General features: G+C 42.4%; 2 protein-coding genes across 4 annotated transcripts in view; both read left to right on the top strand.

Moving 5' to 3' along the window:
• LOC139540476 (microtubule-associated serine/threonine-protein kinase 3-like) overlaps positions 1-7703 on the top strand; it is a 57776-nt gene extending 50073 nt beyond the window's left edge. The window contains exons 26-27 of the mRNA XM_071344327.1: positions 46-233; positions 3495-7703. Of these exons, the coding sequence (XP_071200428.1) occupies positions 46-233; positions 3495-4447 (1141 nt within the window). The 3' untranslated portion in view covers positions 4448-7703. The remainder of the gene's footprint in view (positions 1-45; positions 234-3494) is intronic.
• A 225-nt stretch (positions 7704-7928) lies between these two features.
• The window catches only part of LOC139540478 (phosphatidylinositol 3-kinase regulatory subunit gamma-like), a 34380-nt gene continuing 20644 nt past the window's right edge, over positions 7929-21664 (top strand). Inside the window, exons 1-3 of one of the 3 annotated variants that reach the window (XM_071344333.1) lie at positions 13162-13417; positions 15220-15668; positions 19252-19985. In XM_071344333.1, the coding sequence (XP_071200434.1) occupies positions 19661-19985 (325 nt within the window). In that variant the 5' untranslated portion in view covers positions 13162-13417; positions 15220-15668; positions 19252-19660. Of the gene's footprint in view, positions 8110-13161; positions 13418-15219; positions 15669-19251; positions 19986-21664 lie in introns of those variants that run through there. The other 2 variants (XM_071344332.1, XM_071344334.1) reach the window with 2 other exon arrangements.

Raw genomic sequence — 21664 nt, 5'->3', positions numbered from 1 at the left:
CTTCATAAACCCGTTATAACTCTCTGTAACCAATGACTATCCCAGGCGGCGGAGCATCCTGAAGAAACTGTCCAAGCAAAGCACAGTGATGCACAGCAGCCGAAGCTTCAACTCTGGACTACAGCACCACTCTGTGTCGTCCAGCGAGAGCCTGCCGGCCTCCCCCACACACAGCCTGTCCCCTGGCCCCTACACCCCCTGTCGCAGCCCTGCCCCTGACCACCAGGCTGGAGGTAACATCAGGCCCAGGCACCTGCAGCACTGTTACTAGTGCTACTAGCACTGTTACTATGACTACTGCTGCTGCCATTATGATTACTAGCCAACTACTACTACTGTTACAACCACTACTCTGTTACTATTACTACTATTACTACTACTACTCTGTTACTATTAACACTACTGCTGCTACTGTACCATTAGGATTACTAGCCTACTGCTACTACTGTTACTATTACTACTATTGCTGTTACCACTGCTGCTACTACTATTACTGCTACTACTACTACTACTACTGTTATTAATATTACTACTCTGTTACTACTACTACTACTACTGCTACTATTACTGTTACCACTGCTGCTACTACTATTACCTTAACTGCTACTACTACTAATACTGTTATTACTATTACTGCTCTGTTACTACTGCTACTACTACTACCACTACTGCTGCTACTGTACCATTATGATTACTAGCCTACTACTACTACTACTGTTACTACTACTACTGTTACTACTGTTACTACTGCTGTTACTATTACTACTGCTACTATTACTGTTACCACTACTACTGTTACTACTATTACCTCTACTGTTACTACTACTGTTGTTATTACTACTACTACTATTACTACTCTGTTACTACTACTACTACTATTACTGATGCTACTACTACTACTACTATGTTACTATTACCACTACAGCTGCTAATGCTCTGTAATTACTGCTACTACTACTACTACTACCATGACTGATGTTACTATTACCACTACTACTACTATTACTGCTGCTACTTCTACTCTGTTACTATTACCACTACTACTACTACTACTACTACTACTACTACTATTACCGCTACTGCTTCTACTACTGTTATTACTACTACTACTACCGCTGCTGCTACTACTACCACCACCACTACTACTACTGTTATTATTATTATTACTACCACCACTACTGCTACTACTACTACTGCTACTACTATTACCACTACTACTACGTTACTATTACCAGTACTGCTGCTACTGCTCTGTTATTACTACTGCTACTTTATTATTGTTATTATTATTACTACTGAACTCAGCAAAAAAAGAAACGTCCTCTCACTGTCAACTGCTTTTATTTTCAGCAAACTTAACATGTGTAAATATTTGTATGAACATAACAAGATTCAACAACTGAGACATAAACTGAACAAGTTCCACAGACATGTGACGAACAGAAATGGAATAATGTGTCCCTGAACAAAGGGGAGGGGGTCAAAATCAAAAGTAACAGTCAGTATCTGGTGTGGCCACCAGCTGCATTAAGTACTGCAGCGCATCTCCTCTTCATGGACTGCACCAGGTTTGCCGGTTCTTGCTGTGAGATGTTACCCCAGTCTTCCACCAAGGCACCTGCAAGTTCCCGCACATTTCTGGGGGGAATGGCCCTAGCCCTCACCCTCCGATCCCACAGATCCCAGACATGCTCAATAGGATTGAGATCCGGGCTCTTTGCTGGCCATGGCAGAACACTGACATTCCTGTCTTGTAGGAAATCACGTGCAGAACGAGCATTATGGCTGGTGGCATTGTCATGCTGGAGGGTCATGTCAGGATGAGCCTGCAGGCAGGGTACCACATGAGGGAGGAGGATGTCTTCCCTGTAACGCATAGCGTTGAGATTGCCTGCAATGACAACAATCTCAGTCCGATGTTGCTGTGACTCACCACCCCAGACCATGACTGACCCTTCACCTCCAAATCGATCCCGCTCCAGAGTACAGGCCTTGGTGTAACATTCATTCCTTCGCCGATAAACGCGAAACCAACCATCACCTCTGGTGAGACAAAACCGCGACTCGTCAGTGAAGAGCACTTTTTGCCAGTCCTGTCTGGTCCAGCGACAGTGGGTTTGTGCCCATAGGCGACGTTGTTGCCGGTGATGTCTGGTGAGGACCTGCCTTACAACAGGCCTACAAGCCCTCAGTTCAGCCTCTTTCAGCCAATTGCGGACAGTCTGAGCACTGATGGAGGGATTGTGCGTTCCTGGTGTAACTCGGGCAGTTGTTGTTTCCATCCTGGTGTAACTCGGGCAGTTGTTGTTTCCATCCTGTAGGTGTGATGTTTGGATGTACCGATCCTGTGCAGGTGTTGTTACACGTGGTCTGCCACTGCGAGGACGATTAGCTGTTGGTCCTATCTCCCTGTAGCGCTGTCTTAGGCAGATGAGCAGGGACCCTGGGCATCTTTCTTTTTTATTTTTTTTTCAGAGTCAGTGGAAAGGCCTCTTTCGTGTCCTAAGTTTTCATAACTGTGACCTTAATTGCCTACCGTCTGTAAGCTGTTAGTGTCTTAACAATGTTCCACAGGTGCATGTTCATTAATTGTTTATGGTTCATTGAACAAGCATGGGAAACAGTGTTTAAACCCTTTACAATGATGATCTGTGAAGTTATTTGGATTTTTACGAATTACTTTTGAAAGACAGGGTCCTGAAAAGGGGACTATTACCACTACTGCTTCTACTACTACCGCTGCTACTACCACCACCACCCCTACTACTACTACTACTACTACCACCGCCACTGCTACTACTACTATAATAATACTACTGCTGCTACTGCTTCTACTACTCTGTTACTACTACTACTATCACCACTCCTGCTACTACTACCACTGCTGCTACTACTACTATTACCACTGCTACTGCTACCCTGTTACTACTACTTGTGTCTGTTTCGCATGATGTATTGTTGTCTCTACCTTTGTGCTGTTGTCGGTACAAACATAGTTAGGCACAATGTTTCTGCTACCATGTGTTGCTACAATGTTGTGTTGTGTTGTCTTGGGTCTCTCTTTATGTAGTGTTGTGGTGTCTCTCTTGTCGTGATGTGTGTTTTGTCCTACATTTTTATTTCTAGTCCCAGTCTCCATTCCCACAGGGAGACCTTTTACCTCTTGGTAGGCCATCATTGTAAATAAGAATTTGTTCTTAATTGATTTGCCTAGTTAAAAAAGGTTCAATATTTTTTAAAAGAATAATACTACTACTATTACCGCTGCTATTGCTGCTACCGCTACCGCTACTACTGCTGCTGCTGCTTCTATGGCTACAGTCACTACTGTATTACTAAGGCTGCTACTTTGACTAATAAGCTTATATCTCCCAATTTTGCTTGCAATATGACTTTGTCCATTTTATTGTTAATGACAATGCAGTAATCCCTTTGAGGTGGACTGTAAGCTGGTGGTTTTAATCAGGCTTACTCTGTATTTACCTCTCCCTCAGACACCAACTCTCCACAGAGCACCTCTCCCAGCTCTCCCAGCTCCCTGCACGGCCTGGCCTCCAAGCTGTGCACTCAGCGCTACACCAAGGTGGGTCGCCGCAAGTCCACCAGCAGCATCCCCCCGTCCCCCCTGGCCTGCAAGTCCTCCACCCAGCCCCTGTCACCCCAGCGCTCCCCCTCCCCCCTTTCTGGCATCACCAAGACCTTCCACGGCAAGACTCTGTCCCCCCCCACCATCGTCCGCCATTGTTTGCGCCCCCGCAGTGCCGAGCCGCCCCACTCCCCCCTCCTCAAGAGGGTGCAGTCAGCTGAGAGGCTCTCGAGCGCCTACCACACCGACAAGAATTCGTACCCCCACCGAAGGCACACGTTGGAGGTGCCTTTCCAGGACAAGGTGGAGGGAGTCTGCGGCGGAGGGGACCACGGGAGGCTGCTGGTGGGGTACGGGGGCTGCCAGAGGCTGAGGGACTGGGTGTCGGAACGCTCAGAGCAGCTGGTGGTGATGAGGAAGCTCAACCTGTCGGAACGCCGCGACTCCTTCAAGAAGCAGGAGGCGGTGCAGGAGGTGAGCTTTGATGAGCCTGACGACCAGAAGACCATCCCCACGGTCACCGCAACACCGCTCAACGCCCCTGGAGGCAATCGGGTCCCGCAGCGGGCGGCCTCCTGGACGGCTATTTCCCAAACCAGCGAGGAGTTGCCTGTGGTGAAACGTTTCAACCTGGTGCCTCAGATTGCTGTGCAGGGCTTGACGGAGAGCGAGGACCAGGACGTCTGGGAGCCGTGCTCTGATGGAGAGGAGGACGACGGCGAGAGGCAGGAGCCCGAATCTACTGATTCTAACATCGGACCACAGCAGCCGAGCAAGGATGTCTCTCTCATGGTAAAGATCTCCAGTAAGGCACCAGAAGCGACAGCTGCTTTGCACAAAGAAAGGCCTGCTTCGGATTAGGTTGGGGATACAGCAGTGGACTCTAGCCCCCAGAAAGGGAAGCTAAGGAAGTGACATTTCCTTGACTCATTTTATATAGCCATTTCTTCCAAGGAAGCACCTTGATACTCTCACTGCTGAAGGAAGGAAATGTTTGGGCGAAAGAGTATTTTGCCACATTGATTTTGTTTTGTAGATTTCACTTGATTCAGGTCTTAGTTTTGTAAATATGTAACACCAGGAAATAAACTGCACTTTATTTCCTGGGCTTATTTATTACTTTTAAGCTAATAGGATTTATAATGGGGCCAAAAAAGGAAAGTGTTCAATTGATAGTGACTAGCCAAGATTAAATCATGTTTTGTATTCATAGAAGTATTTATTTTCTATTGACATGATTTTTCTAGAAATGCCTATTTTTAACATGGTACAGAGTAGTTGATAATGGCAGGAATTTCACAGAAGTAAGTCGTTTTTGGAGAGGAAAGTTTTGACATTTTTTCCGCATTCATAAATGGAAAGTAGGAATGTATAAATCTTAATTTCTACAGATTACCACAGTTTGAAAGTTGTTTTGATTTAGGCTTGGAAACTGAGACTACAGTTTTGAAGTATATTTTGAATTGTACAAAACTGTAGGGCAATTCTTATATGAACTACTTAAGTCAGTTTTTAGTTGATGTGAAGACTACTCACTATTTGTTTGGTTTTTGTTTTATTAAGCCATATCTTATGAACTGATGGCCCTTTTTGTTTGACGAATAGATGTTATTTCCTTGTTGGCAGGCTTGACAGTAGCAGGAAAATGTAGTCCCCTTTACGAATATAGTTTATATTTCAAAGCAATTTTATGCAACTCTGAGGGTATTTCTTTCAATCTTAGTCACCATAGAAATGAAAGCAAGTGTTTCACATGAAATTCAGTAACTAGTTCGTTTTAAAACCTGTCAATTATATTGCACAATATTCTGTCATAACCTCATTGTCATGTTCGTTCATCCTGATGTTGTTCTATTGGGTTCATGGTTCCGCTGTACTGATTCTCATGGCAACAGGGTTTAACCCTTGGTTTTGCTGAAATCACGTTGGACTTAAATCAGTTGAACATTGGTGTAGCATGGCAATTTGAGCATGCTGTCAATGCTTATACTACAAAAGCATGAAACTTTGTTCTTATCAAATACTGTTACCTCATCACTGTCACACAGGCAATTGTTGACAGGATATTGTTTTGATAAGGCACAGATAGTTTTGCTCTTAACCCTGTTTTAGGCTACGTCCAGGAATACAGTTATCCAGGTGACACCACCAAGCTAAAGAGAAACCGTTTAAGCTTTCACAGGATCCGCTTGCATATTTTCAATTATCCTTGATACAGCCTTTGACCTTATCTACATTTATACAACGGGTGGGTCTAATCCTGAATGCTGGTTGGTTAAAAGTGCATTCCAGACGGTGTCTATTTCATCTTGTGCTTTTGCGTTGATGTTTAAATTGGTGTAAAGTGCACTAAGGGAAATTACTATTTTGACAAAACATTTTTTTTAACCAATTTTTATATGGAACAGTCAATAATGAAGGAGCACCCCATACCTTCAGCCAGACCCCAGGGCTTAGATATTAACAGATGCTAGTTTTATGTCTTTGTACTGTACATGTATATATTTTGATATCTGAGTCTAATTCTGTATGAATTGTTATTGTATATTTTGGAGTATACCAAGCAACGTGAACGACCATGGCTGTAAGAATGAGCCTCTGATGAAGCTTGTTGGGGAATCACATCAGTATTGCAATGCATATAATACAATGCATATAATTAATTAGCTGTGTTGAACACCATCATTTTGGCCTATTTTATACACCAAAGTAGTTTTGAAGGCTGACATTGTCAAATGGTACTTCCTGTTATTTAACCCTCTTTATATATCAAAAGTGGGGGGCTGTTTAGAAGTCTCAACAGATCCTCAGACTATATTTTCAGACTGGATGAACTGCTCAGGACTCAGAAGTCAGTGGTGGTGAAATGAAGTTATACCGAAGACATGCTTACTCGCAAAGTCAGAATTGTTTACAATGAACATGCTATATACACAATTGAAACAAATAGAATTTTGGAATCCTGTATTTCTACTTAATGAAACCACTCTTTGATACCATGTACTGTGAAGCTATTGTGTTAGTCTGCACATTTCAACACTACATCATTTTACACAAGTACCTTTTTGAACTAAATCTTCCTTAAACTGTTCTATAGGAATAGTGTAGGATGCGGTTACTCTTCTGTTGGATGCATGCTGCATGAGACAAGGACACGTAATACTTGATTGCATGTAACTCTGGGTTTATAAAGCCCATGCTGTGGTTTCTAATGTGTGTCTAATAGCATTGTTTGCGCAGTCAACTTTTGCACTTTCCTCTCACCCCTATTCATCATGCCCTGAACCAGATGTGATCGTATATAAATTTTAGCAAGGTTTGAAATAATTATGTTTTAGTCAAATATTCTTGCGGTCAATTTGCAGTCAACTAATTATTTGGAATTAGATTCCGGCCCACCGACGATCCGCTCAAGAAAAAAATCGGCCCGCGGGTGAAAAAGTTGATGATCCCTGTCATGAGGGATGCATTTGGTTCATCAAGGGCTGGGAGTGAGCTTAGAAGGTTTGGCTACACATCAGTCTACAATGCTTTGTCTTTTGCATTTAACCCTCATTCTGACGCTTTGCCATTTTGTCTGCTATCTAACACCTCTATGCTCACTTAGTTGTAGACTAAGGGTACCTGTAGATTGTAGCACACTTACAGGGTCAAATGGAAGAACATGTCCACATTTAGTATTTCTGTTTAATTGTAATTTTGTGAGCACTGTACCTCCAGTATTTCTCATTTCCATTTTATGTGAATATGGATATACTGTATAAGCCAACTTTATCTGGCTAGTTTCAACAACAAAAAAATGGTTCTAACACTATGCCCTATTCAAACAAAAGCAAATGTTGAATAAATAGATGGCTGGCTAGGATGTTATTATGCCTATGGTTGGGTTGGACTGTTGAATGTATTTGCCAATAAGTGTTTGTACTTTCATAATAGAGGAAATGTGATAGGAGACTAAAAATGTTGCAGGTTCATATGACTTTGCCTTTCAACATCTGTCTGCTTATGTTTGAGTAGTGAGTCGTGGGCTGTCCCTGGTGCAAGTGTCAAGATTGATCTATTTTGTGTTTTTACTGGCTAACTGTTTTATGATAAATTGTTTCCATATGGCATTTGATGAATGCACTCATAGTCACATCTTTTTGTTTTAAGAATATATTGTTCACTGAATTGTAATGAATGCACTCACATGGCTTTATGCTTACATTTGTTGTTGGTCCCCTCTTTGGATGGTATACTGTATGCCACATCTTACAGCCTGTATACCATACTTTACATACAACACGTCGTGTAATTACGGCTACGTTCGTTTGTTTCCGTACGGCTGGTGCACGTACAGCAAGCTGCACAGTGGACACAAGTTTCGCTGGTCTGACTATCGATGTAGTTCGATATCTTCTCTACGAACATGGCAGGGAACTTAGGTTTGTGATGATTTAAGAAGCAAACGAAACAAGGAAAATAGCTTTTATGAGGACTAAATTAGCTTTTGAACCAGTTTAAACATTCAAGGATATTTTACGGTGAGTATTTTTTGTTTTAAAGTTTTCCCCTAAACTGGAAAATGGTGGAGGGGGCTCGAGAAGCAAATTTGCAAAACTGGCTTAACGTTACTAGCCTCTGTAGCTATTCGCCAGTTACATGATACAGTAAACCCTTCTAGTAACTAACAAACAATAGGCACATATTGCAGTTTATTAGATAGCAAACAAGTATTGTCACATGTTCGTCTTCAACTAACTATGCTTGGGCCAGTGCTTTTCGAATCTTTGCAGCTAGCAGGGTTGGTCCCCCGCAAAATCCTCCAGCTGGCACGAGTTTGCTGGATTACGATCATGTTTGCAACTGTAGCCACGACTGTCAAAAGGCATCCCTTGCATATAACAAACGATTCATATTATGTTTGGTTGTGCCTCTTTTAAATATAACTGAATATATTTGTCCTATCATCAATGTCTCACCATTTCTTTCCTGACAAAGCCGACATGGGTCAAATGGCTTAAAATGACATAAAATGGCCAAAGACAGGTGTAACTAGGAATACGGTGTAACCAAAGTATGAAGCTAAACAAAAACCAAGCACTGGAAATGTATTTAACAAATATATATATTTATAGTGAAGCTATTAGCTATTTATTTATACTAAACAAAAATATAAATGCAACAATTTCCAAGATGTTACTGAGTTACAGTTCATAGAAGGAAATAAATGCATTAGGCCCTAATCTATAGCTTTCACATGACTGGGCAGGGGCTCAGCCATGGGTGGGCCTGGGAGGTCATAGGCCCACCCACTAAGGAGCCAGGCCTGCCAATCAGAATATTTGTCCCCACAAAAAAGGGCTTTATTACAGACAGAAATACTCCTCAGCACCCCTCTTCAGATGATCCCACAGGTGAAGAAGCCTGATGTGGAGGTCCTGGGCTGTTGTGGTTACACATGGTCTGCGGTTGTGAGGCCGATTGGCTGGACTGCCAAATTCTCGAAAACAACGTTGGAGGCGGCTTATGGTATATAAATTAACATTAAATTCTCTTGCCACAGCTCTGTTGGACATTCCTGCAGTCAGCATGCCAACTGCACGTTCCCTCAACTTGAGACATCTGTGGCGTTGTGTGACAAAACTGTACATTTTAGAGTGGCCTTTTATTGTCCCCAGCACAAGGTGCACCTGTGTAATGACCGTGCTGTTTAATCAGCTTCTTGATATGCCACAACTGTCAGGTGGATGGATTATCTTGGCAAAGGACTAAATGCTCACTAACAGGGATGTAAACAAATGTGTGCACAAAATTTGAGAGAAATAAGCTTTTTGTGCATATGGAAAATTTCTGGGATCTTTTATTTCAGCTCATGGAACATGGGACTAATACTTTACATGTTACATTTATATTTTTGTTCAGTATATATTATTGGATTAGCCATGATGACAAAACAATTGTATTATGGCTGGTTAACATAGGATAGGGTAATGGTTTTGGTCTATTTTATTTGCTAACACATACAAATTCATTTAAAATAGGCCTACTAGCAATTAAAACGGGCCATGTGGACACGAGTTAAATCGTTAGTATGCTGGATTTTAATCCATCTGAGCATCAATCGGCTAGGCCTATATCTGTTTTGTTAAAGGCAATTTATTAACTGAAAGACGAGCAAGAATTGTTCTAGGACTGTCTGGGAGGGGAAAGGTCTATTAACTAATTTACCAACTGGTGATGTCCAGGCAGGCCAAAACGCCATCCCACCAAAACAGGCAGAAATTTCAGGTGGTCTTTTCAAACAGCTCTTGCGCTATGAGGGCATTATCATCATGTCCACAATTTCACAGTATTATTCCAACTTTGTATTTGAAATATATACACAAAACACAGGAATATTACATTTGATTCCACTGGGCTTTTAAATTATCTCATAATAATACACCACATGCTCGTCGAACATCTCGTTCCAAAATCATGAGCATTAATATGGAGCTGGTACCCCCTTTGCTGTTCTAACTGCCTCCACTCTTCTAGAAGGCTTTCCTCCTAGATGTTCGAACATTGCTGCGGGGACTTCCTTCCATTCAGCCACGAGCATTAGTGAGGTCGGGCACTGATGTTAGGCGATAAGCCCTGGCTTGGAGTCGGCGTTCCAATTCATTCCAAAGGTGTTTGATGGGGTTGAGGTCAGGGCTCGGCGCAGGCCATTCAATTTCTTCCACACCGATCTTGACAAACCATTTCTGTATGGACCTTGCTTTGTGCACGGGGGCATTGTCATGTTGAAACAGGAAAGGGTCTTCCCCAAACTGTTGCCACAAAGTTGGAACTGCTGAATGTAATTGTATGCTGTAATTGTATGCTGTAGCGTTAAGATTTCCCTTCACTGGAACTAAGGGCCCTAGCCTGAACCATGAATAACAGCCCCAGACCATTATTTTTTCTCCACCAAACTTTACTGTTAGCACTATGCATTGGGGCAGGTAGCATTCTCCTGGCACCCGCCAAACCCAGATTTGTCCGTTGTACTGCTAATTGGTGAAGCGCTCTTCATCACTATAGAGAATGCGTTTCCACTGCTCCAATGGCGGCGAGCTTTACATTGTGCATGCTGATGTTGCTTCCAGAGTCAGTTAGGAACTCGGTAGTAAGTGTTGCAACCAAGGACAGACTATTTTTTACGTGCTACGCCCTTCAGCATTAGGTGGTACCATTCTGTGAGCTTGTGTGGCATACCACTATGCGGCTGAGCCGTTGTTGCTCCTAGACATTTCCACTTCACAATAACGGTACTTACAGTTGAACGGGGTCAGCTCTAGCAGGGCAGATTAATTGACATGTTGGAAAGGTGGCATCCTATGACGTTCCCGCGTTGAAAGTCACTGAGCTCTTCAGTACGGGCCATTCTACTGCTAATGTTTGTCTATGGAGATCGCATGGGTTTGTGCTTTATTTTAGACACCTGTCAGCAACGGGTGTGGCTGAACTAGCCGAGTCCACTAATTTGAAGGGAGCCGAGTTAGCCGAGTCCACTAATGTATTGTATATCTATAAATAATAATGTTGCCTGCTGTATTCTTAAACCTGTGTGATCTCTATTTTATAGTAAAATACAGAATATGAGCAGGGGGAAAGTATTCAGCCACCTTGACTTTCCACATTTTGTTACGTTACAGCCTTATTCTAAATTGAATTGTTAAATGTCCTCATCAATCTATACACAATAACCCATAATGACAAAGCGAAAACAGGTTTTTAGGAATGTTTGCAAATGTATTAAAAATGAAAATAAGAACTTATTTACACAAGTATTCAGACCCTTTGCTATGAGACTTGAAATTGAGCTCAGGTGCATCCTGTTTCCATTAATCATCCTTGAGATGTTTTTACAACTTGATTGGAGTCCACCTGTGGTAAATTCAATACAGCTCCGATGTGTCGAGGCACAGATCTGGGAGAAGGGTACCAAAACAATTTTGCAGCATTGAAGGTCCCCAAGAACACAGTGGCCTCCATCATTCTTAAATGGAAGAAGTTTGGAACCACCTAGACTCTTCCTAGAGCTGGCCGCCTGGCCAAACTGAGCAATCGGGGGAGAAGGGCCTTGGTCAGGGAGGTGACCAAGAACCCGATGGTCACTCTGACAGAGTTCCTCTGTGGAGATGAGAGAACCTTCCAGAATGACAACCATCTCTGCAGCACTCCACCAATCAGGCCTTTATGGCCAGATGGGAGGCACTCCTCAGTAAAAGGCACATGTCAGCCCGCTTGGAGTTTGCCAAAAGGCACCTAAAGACTCTCAGACCATGAGAAACAAGATTCTCTGGTCTGATGAAACCAAGAATGAACTCTTTGACCTGAATGCAAAGCATCAAGTCTGGAGGAAACATGGCACCATCCCCAAGGTGAAGCATGGTGGTGTCAGCATCATGCTGTGGGGATGTTTTTCAGCGACAGGGACTGGGAGACAAGTCAGGATCGAGGCAAAGATGAACGGAGCAAAGTACAGAGAGATCCTCGATGAAAACCTGCTCCAGAGCGCTCAGGACCTGAGACTGGGGCGAAGGTTCACCTTCCAACAACACAACGATCGTAAGCACACAGCCAAGTCAAAGCGGGAGTGGCTTCGGGACACGTCTCAATGTCCTTGAGTGGCCCAGCCAGAACCCGGACTTGAACCTGATCAAACATCTCTGGAGAGACCTGAAAATAGCTGTGTAGCGACGCTCTCCATCCAATCTGACAGATCTTGAGAGGATCTATAGAGAAGAATGGGAGAAACTCCCCAAATACATGTGTGCCAAGCTTGGAACTTCAAAACCAAGAAGACTCAAGGCTGTAATCGCTGCCAAAGGTGCTTCAACAAAGTACTGAGTAAAGCGTTTGAATATTTATGTAAATGTCAGTTTTAGTTCAGTTTTATTGTTAATACATTTGCAAAAATGTAAAAAACCTGTTTTAGCTTTGTCATTATAGGGTATTGTGTGTGTGTAGATGCGGGGGGGAACACAATTGAATCAAATTTAGAATAAGGCTGTAACATAACAAAATGAGTAAAAAGTCAAGGGGTCTGATTACTTTCCGAATGCACTGTGTGTTGTCTGTGCATATTATTAAAATTCAAATTGTCCACAATTACTTCCACTTCACCCATTTACTATTAGTGAAGTCGAAAATGATTAAGTTGGAGTTAGAGGGTCAGAAGCGATCACTGCCTAGATACATTTTCTAATATTAGAACATTTCGTTGATTTGTTAGAGCATCTCTGGTGATTCCTGGGCACATGGCAGCAGACTGCCCAATAGGAATCCAGGAGACCACTAAGCTTTCGTTCTCTGTAGCAACAGTGACTTCCTTTATTTATTTATTGATGAGTGAGTTTTTTCCCCCCTCTTCTTGATCCTGTCCCCCTTCTGCATGAGGTGCTCTCAAACTGTAAAAATCATTGTGACTAAGATTAACCATCCTATGACGGTGAAATCTTTATCCTCAAAACCCACATTGTTCTATTGTGTTGCACTGTAAAAACAGAAATACTTAGATTTTTTTGAATATTCAAAGTACCTTGAATAAGGCAGATGTTTCTTTCAAATGGAAATGGACCGCACAGTGGAAGTGACATCGTCAGAATGGTTGTGTATTTAAGGACAGGACAACCAAAAGGAGAGGATTTTTTAAAAGGGTGTTGAGGCAGAATAGAGGGGGTTAAGGATGGCGTGAGGACAGCGGCCTATGGTTGGGTATATCAGTGCCACGTGTCCACCCTGGCACCTTTCCGCTGCACTCGAAGGTTGTCGAATTGCAAACCCGCTGTGCCCCGGCCAGTTCTCGCTCTCTGCCTAAAGGTGGGTGAGTGTTGCCCTATGATGTCTTTACGTTATTTCATTTCCATCATCGCCATACCAGTTGTTTGTTAGCCATAATCTAGCATTGCATTTAGGATTGGGTGCATGTCTCTGTGTTATGGCTCGTTTCAAGCTGCATCGTTCTTAGATGAGCTACGGGACAGAGGAGAACTCATCAATTTAGGAGGAATGAGCTCTCAATGAGCTCCACTATAAATAATATGTATTTATGCTGTACTCAGATGGCAACATAAGACCTAAGCCATTGTCCACATGCAAAGTCAAGGTGATTTAGCTGCAGTGACGTCAAGATGTACCAGTGAAATTAATTTCCCTAGCTCATTTTGTAACTACTAGAATGTCTTAGTAAAGTATTTGCACGACGATTGCCTGTAATAAGCAGTGAATATGCAGTTTGTGTCAAGAGACACATGTCTTATTTACCCATTGAGTGATAATGGCTGTTGCAGAAGCATTCTAGGTCCAAGCATCTTATACAGTCACTTTCAAATTACATTCAGTGTTTGGTTTGCATGATCAATGGTGCACTTTTACTAGTGTTAGTATTAAGAAAGCATGTGTGAGAGATTTATCAGACAGAATTAGTAAACTGTATCTGGTTTACTGATGTCTTTCCAAACACAAGGGTTTAAATCCACCAGGTAGGCCTAAACAAGACCAAATCTATTAATTGTAAGCCTTCATGCTTGGGCTGAGAATGGCCAGGGATATTTTCACGATACTTAGGTGCCAATACGACTTGTATTGCGATTTTCACTATTTTATATGTATTGCGATTCAATACTGCGATTTATTTGAATTAGATTTTTTTTTGCGATTTGATGTTACAAACATATTGCCTGTTGTAGAGAGACGAGAGGTTATGAGAACTAGTTATGATCAGTCAGGGAAATAAAAGTGCTAAAAACATGACTCACTATTTCAAAAGAAGATGGAGAACAAGCTATAGAATGAAAAATCACAGAGTTTTAGCGCAGGTAAATTTGACTAGCGCTAGCTAATGCTACCAACAGTAGCAAAAAAAACTTGGGAGTCAAATATTGATAAAATATTTCGTCCCAAAATAATATTGCGACATGTAACTATCTGTATTTTCCCCCATCATTACTACATGCTAAGATTCTCATTATCCTCAGTTAAAACTTCTAATTATCTAAAATTGACTTGGTTAGCTGCCGAAAATAAATTTGGCCATCATGCTTATCAGTCCATAGGGTAATTTGCATAATTTGTGGAATTAAATTGGCGCCTGTGCATTTTTGTTAGTCATGTATTTTTTCACACGCGCACAGCATACAGAGCCTAGTTTGAGGAGCGGAATAGCCTGCCACCTGTCTGACAGCGCGAGAGTAGCTAGAGTGAAACCTGCTTTTCTAAGCAACAAATAACAATTATAAATTCAATTGCGTATTCAAAACGTTGGTAGCCACGATTAAAGGAGCTATTCTTATTTCTCAATTGCAACTTGTAATTAATGCGCGCCTCCCATTCGCCATTCGGGTGTATAGGCTGTAGCCTGCTTACCGTTGACTATCAACGCATCGCCCACCATTTTGCAATGTGAGCTTGTGGCAGTATAATTGTTTAAAACCTGAATGTTTTACTTTACTTCAAATAATGAGGCATGTCTTACCTTGCTTCAAAGTAGCCATGCGAAAATCCATCTGTAAAAACATGGAGTCAATTATTTCATAATGACTTCCTCATGCCATTAACCAGCTTTTCCCTCCTGTTCTATTGGTTTTCATATCAACTTTCTTTCGTTGTCCTGTCTGGTGCAGAGATCAACAAGGCCTATGGTGTCATCACTACTGTGTCTCGCCACCTTGGCCTGGATGAGGGAAAGGTTCTTGGCAGTCTGGCGAAGTACACTTCCAAGCAAGGGGTTTGGGATGGAGATGCAATATGGCCATGCCAACATATCTCATCAGCCACCTGGTGGAAGGGACTTTGTGAATCTGAGGCTCTTTCACCCTGTTGTCTCATCATCCTCCAAATCCCACCAACATTAGCCACCTCAGAGCGCAACTGGTCCTTGTTTGGGAACACACACAAAAAAACAGGCAACAGGCTGACCAATACAAGGGTTGAGCCATCGTCAACAGGGTTGGAAAGTGACCGTGAAGATGAGACCTCAGAGGGTGGACACTGAGGAGGTCCAGGGAGAAGACATGGAAGCCTGAGAGGAAGACAACCAAAGCTTTAGTCTAGAAACTATCATTTTACAGATGTATGTTGAAAATATTTTTGGGAGATGCGATGGATCATTCAATATTCCATTTATTTTGTTGTTCAGTGAAATCATCCCATGTGAAGAGTCAACTCATTTAATTAAAGTTCAATTCGTAACTATTATTTTATTTTTCTATTGGAAGGATTTAATCATTTACAATTATGTCTACTTATGATACACTTATGATACAGTAAAATGTTTATGTTTCTGTCTCCATATGATTTGGTAAATATATCCAATGCAAAAAAACTACATTTAAATGGTATTAATATTAATTTGCATATATTTCCATTAATTCCCACGGAAAGTTTCCATCTCTTGAATATTCCCCAAAATGTGCAACCCAATTTGTGATCCAGAGTCACATTTATTTTCCATACAGCATGGTATTAATGGACCAAAGAGTTTGGCCTGCTTCGTGTTTTCATTTTTGCCATGGGCATTTCTTTGCTATACTGGAATCTTCACATCCCGAATAGTGAGTTTGTTTTGAATGGCAACTCAGGCAGCACAAGGTATAGACTAGAACTAATAAAGGTTAAATAACTGAACTGAGCTATATCCAAAATCAAATTGCAGGTTTTTTTTACTGGCTTTTGAGTAAATCTGCTGAGTTGCCAAGCAGATTGTTGGCCTCAACCTTCTTGCTGTAGATGTGCATTGTAAACACACCACTGTAACTTTTTGTGGGGAGAACTTAGTTATCATATCCATAGGTAAGTACTGTGATGTTTCCCCATTATTTAAAGTCAGGGTAATATTTTGCAGATCAGGCTAAATGAACACGCAATTAAGATATTGTACTTTACTCGATGCAATAGTGCAAGTCATTGAACCATGATGGAAAATAGATGGCCTAACCTAAGATCAGATTGATTACGGCTTGATTTATTGACTATAATTCATTTCATTGGAAGGGATACTTTGAGATTGTGGCATGTAAGCCCTTGTTCTACTTACACAGAGTCGGCAATGCTAATGTACCTGTAGACTTCCAGTCATTGCGCAAACACTAGTTAGCAGCGGCTCGTGAAACTACCGCTAACTTCCTTTATACTGCACGCAGGGACATAAAAATGGTATCCACAAGTTCATCTGATTCTAGCACCGTATGGCACCGGAGGGGAGGGCTGCCGTCTTATCGTCTCTTAACCAACCATGCTATTTTGTTAGTTTATTTGCGTTCGTAACTTGTTTTGTACATAATGTTGCTGATACCGTCTCTTATGGGCGAAAAGAGCTTCTGGACATCTGGGATTACTGGGATTACTGACCTCAAACTGGACGAGGAGTTTTTCTTCAATGAATCGGACACAAGGGATATACTACAGACACCAGAACCAGATCCCCGTGATTCGCTGAAAAAGGAAACGTAGGTTTCGCAGAAAGAGATCAGGATGCCTTGTGAGGATCAGGCGACGAGTGGCTAATCTGCCCTCAATCGCTGGAAAATAAATGGGACGAACTGAAAGCACGTATATCCTACCAACGGGACATTTAAAACTGTAATATCTTATGTTTCACTGAGTCGTGGCTGAACGACGACATTAAGAAAGCTTATAAGAAATCCAACTATGCTCTCCAACGAACCATCAAACAGGCAAAGCGTCCATACAGGACTAAGATCAAATCGTGCTACACCAGGTCGGACGCTCGTCGGATGTGACAGGGCCTGGAAACTATTAGACTACAATGGGAAGCACAGCCGAGAGCTGCCCAGTAACACGAGCGTACCAGACGAGCTAAATAACTTCTGTGCTCGCTTCGAGGCAAGTAACACTGAAACATGCATGAGAGCATCAGCTGTTCCGTACGACTGTGTGATCATGCTCTCCGCAGCCGATGTGAGTAAGACCTTTTAAACAGGTCAACATTCACAAGGCCGCTGGGCCATACACATTACCAGGACGTGTACTCCGAGCATGCGCTGACCAACAGGCAAGGGTCTTCACTGACATTTTCAACCTCTTCCTTTCTGAGTCTGTAATACCAACATGATTCAAGCAGACTACCATAGTCCCTGTGCCCAAGAACACAAAGGTAACCTGCCTAAATGACTACCCACCCGTAGCACTCACGTCTGTAGCCATGAAATGCTTTGAAAGGCTGGCCATGGCTCACATCAACACCATTATCCCAGAAACCCTAGACCCACTCTAACCCATTCAGAGACCTGACTGTGTGGTGCAAGGACAACAACCTCTCCCTCAACGTGATCAAGACAAAGGAGATGATTGTGGACTACAGGAAAAAGAGGACCGAGCACGCCTCCATTCTCATCGACGGGGCTGTAGTGGAGCAGTTTGAGAGCTTCAAGTTCCTTGGCGACCACATCACCAACAAACTAACATTGTCCAAGCACACCAAGAGAGTCGTGAAGAGCGCACGACAAAACCTATTCCCCCTCAGGAGACTGAAAAAAATTGGCATGGGTCCTCAGACACTCAAAGTTTTACAGCTGCACCATCGAGAGCATCCTGACGGGTTGCTTCACTGCCTGGTATGGCAACTGCTTGGCCTCCGACCGCAAGGCACTACAGAGGGTAGTACGTATGGCCCAGTACATCACCGGGGCCAAGCTTCCTGCCATCCAGGACCTCTATCCCAGGCAGTGTCAGAGGAAGGTCCTAAAAATTGTCAAAGACTGCAGCCACCCTAGTCATAGACTGTTCTCTCTGCTACCGCACGGCAAGCGGTACCGGAGCGTGAAATATAGGTCCAAGAGGCTTCTAAACAGCTTCTACCCCCAAGCCATAAGACTCCTGAACAGCTAATCAAATGGTTACACAGACTAATTGCATTGCCCCCCCCCCCCCCCCCCCGCCCCCAACGCTGCTGCTACTCGCTGTTATTATGTATGCATAGTCACTTTAATACCTCTACCTACATGTACATATTACCTCAACACCGGTGCCCCCACACATTCACACATTTGACTCTATACCGGTACCCCCTGTATATGGCCTCCACGTTGACTCTGTACCTCTACCCCCTATATATAGCCTCCACGTTGACTCTGTACCAGTACCCTCTATATATAGCCTCCACGTTGACTCTGTACCAGTACCCCCTGTATATAGCCTCCACATTTACTCTGTACCGGTACCCCCTGTATATAGACCCGCTATTGTTATTTACTGAAGCTCTTTAATCATTTATTATTCTAATCTCTTACTTTTTTGTAGGTATTTTCTTAAAACTGCATTGTTGGTTAAGTGCTTGTAAGTAAGCATGTGACAAATACAATTTGATTTGAAGTAGAACAAATGCCGGAATGTCGCAGTGTCCCTTTAAGTTAGTAGTGTCATAAGATTTGAATTAGTTGAGTGTCTGTGATAGTTGACTGAGGTTAAGAACACTTGGTGCTTATTATTCAAGGGGAACGTAGGCCTAGGCTAGCCCTTTTTACATTTCAGTTGACAGTTTCATAGATTTATATGTGGGGTATCCTTATGGGAAAAATGGATGGGATAACGTTTAGCTCCCAGTTCAGACAGGTTTTAAATGGAAAAAAAGAATTGATTTTGCTTCATTTGCTTAATGTTTTCTTTTCTGAATCTGTGTCTTTTGTCTTCTGTAGAGCTTTCCACCAGGAACACTTGGAAGATTCTCAATACGAAGTGCTCAGAGTCACTGAAGTGCCTGCCCTGCACCACTCATTCCTAGACCGTACCAGTGTAAATCAAAACCCTACTTTGGTTCAGCACTTACCTGCAAGTCTCGGGTCTTTACAAAGAGCATGTTGCCAATGCCGTTTCTCTGCTCCATTGTCTGGTTGCACCGGGGGATCAAGCTAAAGAAAGTGCTTTATCTCTCAAACACAGGCCAGGTCTGAGTTTCAACCATTCACACCAACACTCAGAGATCAGTCATGCTTCTTAGATTTAGTTGAAGATTCCTGAATAGTGTTGCCATCACAATTAACATCCTCAACACTCTGGCACTTCACTGCCCTGGTCAGTGTGTATCATAGTTGGACATCTTTGCACATGGCTGTAGAGGGCTTCCAATTCATAGCGCTTTATGTCTATAACAAAGACTGGGAGGAGGACCTTGACCTCCAGCCAGGGGACATACTGACCGTCAGCAAGACGTCACTGACATTCCTTGGGCTAAAGGATGGGGACGAGGAGCACCCGGATCGCCTGGGATGGATGGTGGGAGTCAACAAGCGCACCAAGCAGAGGGGAGACTTCCCTGGGACATATGTCCAGTATGTGGGGCCTGTGAAGATGTATGTGGCGCCCAACCAGCCTCTGCAGCAGAGACCCCTCCCAGCAGCCCCCAGGCCTCAGCCTCCCCCAGCACAGCAAGGTAGGACACAGTGCCTTCAGAAAGTATTCATACCCCTTGACTTATTCCTCAATTTGTTGTTACAGCCTGAATTCAACATTGGTGAGGAAAACATTTTATTTAATCAATCTACACACAATACCCCATAATGACAAAGTGAAAACATGTTTTTAGGCATTTTTGCTAATTTATTGAAAGTGAAGTACAGAAATATCTAATTTTACTATTCACACCCCTGAGTCAATGCTTTGTAGGAGCACCTTTGGCAGAGATTACAGCTGTGAGTCTTTCTGGGTAAGTCTCTTAAAACTTCTTAAGGCTAGGGGTTCCGCTAGACAACATCCGCTGAAATGGCAGAGCGCGAAATTCAAAAATATTTTTTGAAATATTTAGCTTTCATACATTCACAAGTGCAATACACCAAATAAAAGCTTAACTTCTTGTTAATCTAGCCATGGTGTCCGATTTCAAAAAGGCTTTACAGCGAAAGCACACCATTCGTTTATGTTAGGTCAGCGTCTAAAACATACAGCCATTTTCCAGCCAAAGAGAGGCGTCACAAAAAGCAGAAATAGAGATCAAATGAATCACTAACCTTTGATGATCTTCATCAGATGGCACTCATAGGACTTCATGTTACACAATACATGTATGTTTTGTTCGATAAAGTTCATATTTATATCCAAAAATCTGTTTACATTGGCGCATTATGTTCAGTAATGTTGTGCCTCGAAAACATCCGGCGAATTTGCAGAGAGCCACATCAATTTACAGAAATACTCATATACTTTGATAAAAGATACAAGTGATATGCATAGAATTAAAGATATACTTCTCATTAATGCAACCGCTGTGTCAGATTTTAAAAAAGCTTTACGGAAAAAGCACACCATGCAAGTATGTGTATAGCGCTAAGCCACAAAAACAAGCCATACAGATACCCGCCATGTTGTGGAGTCAGTAAAAGTCAGAAATAGCGTTATAAATATTAAGTTACCTTTGTTGATCTTCATCAGAATGCACTTCCAGGAATCCCAGTTCCACAATAAATGTTTGTTTTGTTCGATAAAGTTCATCTTTATGTCCAAATACCTCCTTTTTGTTAGCGCGTTTAGTTCACAATTCACAAGGCTCGGGCAAGTCCAGACGAAAGTCCAGACGAAAAGTCAAAAAAGTTCTATTACAGTTCGTAGAAACATGTCAAACGATGTATAGAATCAATCTTTAGGATGTTTTTATCATAAATCTTCAATAATGTTTCAAACGGACAATTCCTTTGTCTTTAGAAATGAAAAGGAACAGAGCTCTCTCAAGGCCGCACGCCTGACTGAGCTCATGACATTCTGCCAGACCCCTTAGTCAAACAGCTCTTATTCGCTCCCCCTTCATAGTAGGGGTGCAATATGAAGTGCAATATGACCCCATAGACACTGTATATTCGAAAGGCAATGACTTGAAAAACTACAAACCTCAGATTTCCCACTTCCTGGTTGGATTTTTCTCCGGTTTTTGCCTGCCATATGAGTTCTGTTATGCTCACAGACATCGTTCAAACAGTTTTAGAAACTTCAGAGTGTTTTCTATCCAAATAGATAATAATATAATATGCATATATTAGCTTCTGGGCCTGAGTACAGGCAGTTTACTCTGGGCACGCGTTTCAATCGAACGTGAAAATGCTGCCCCCTATCCTAAACAGT

The sequence above is a fragment of the Salvelinus alpinus genome, chromosome 15 (assembly GCF_045679555.1).
Source record: "Salvelinus alpinus chromosome 15, SLU_Salpinus.1, whole genome shotgun sequence".
Taxonomy (NCBI): Eukaryota; Metazoa; Chordata; class Actinopteri; order Salmoniformes; family Salmonidae; genus Salvelinus; species Salvelinus alpinus.
The sequence above is the reverse complement of the archived record's forward strand: the minus strand, read 5'-3'. Positions and strand labels throughout refer to the sequence as shown.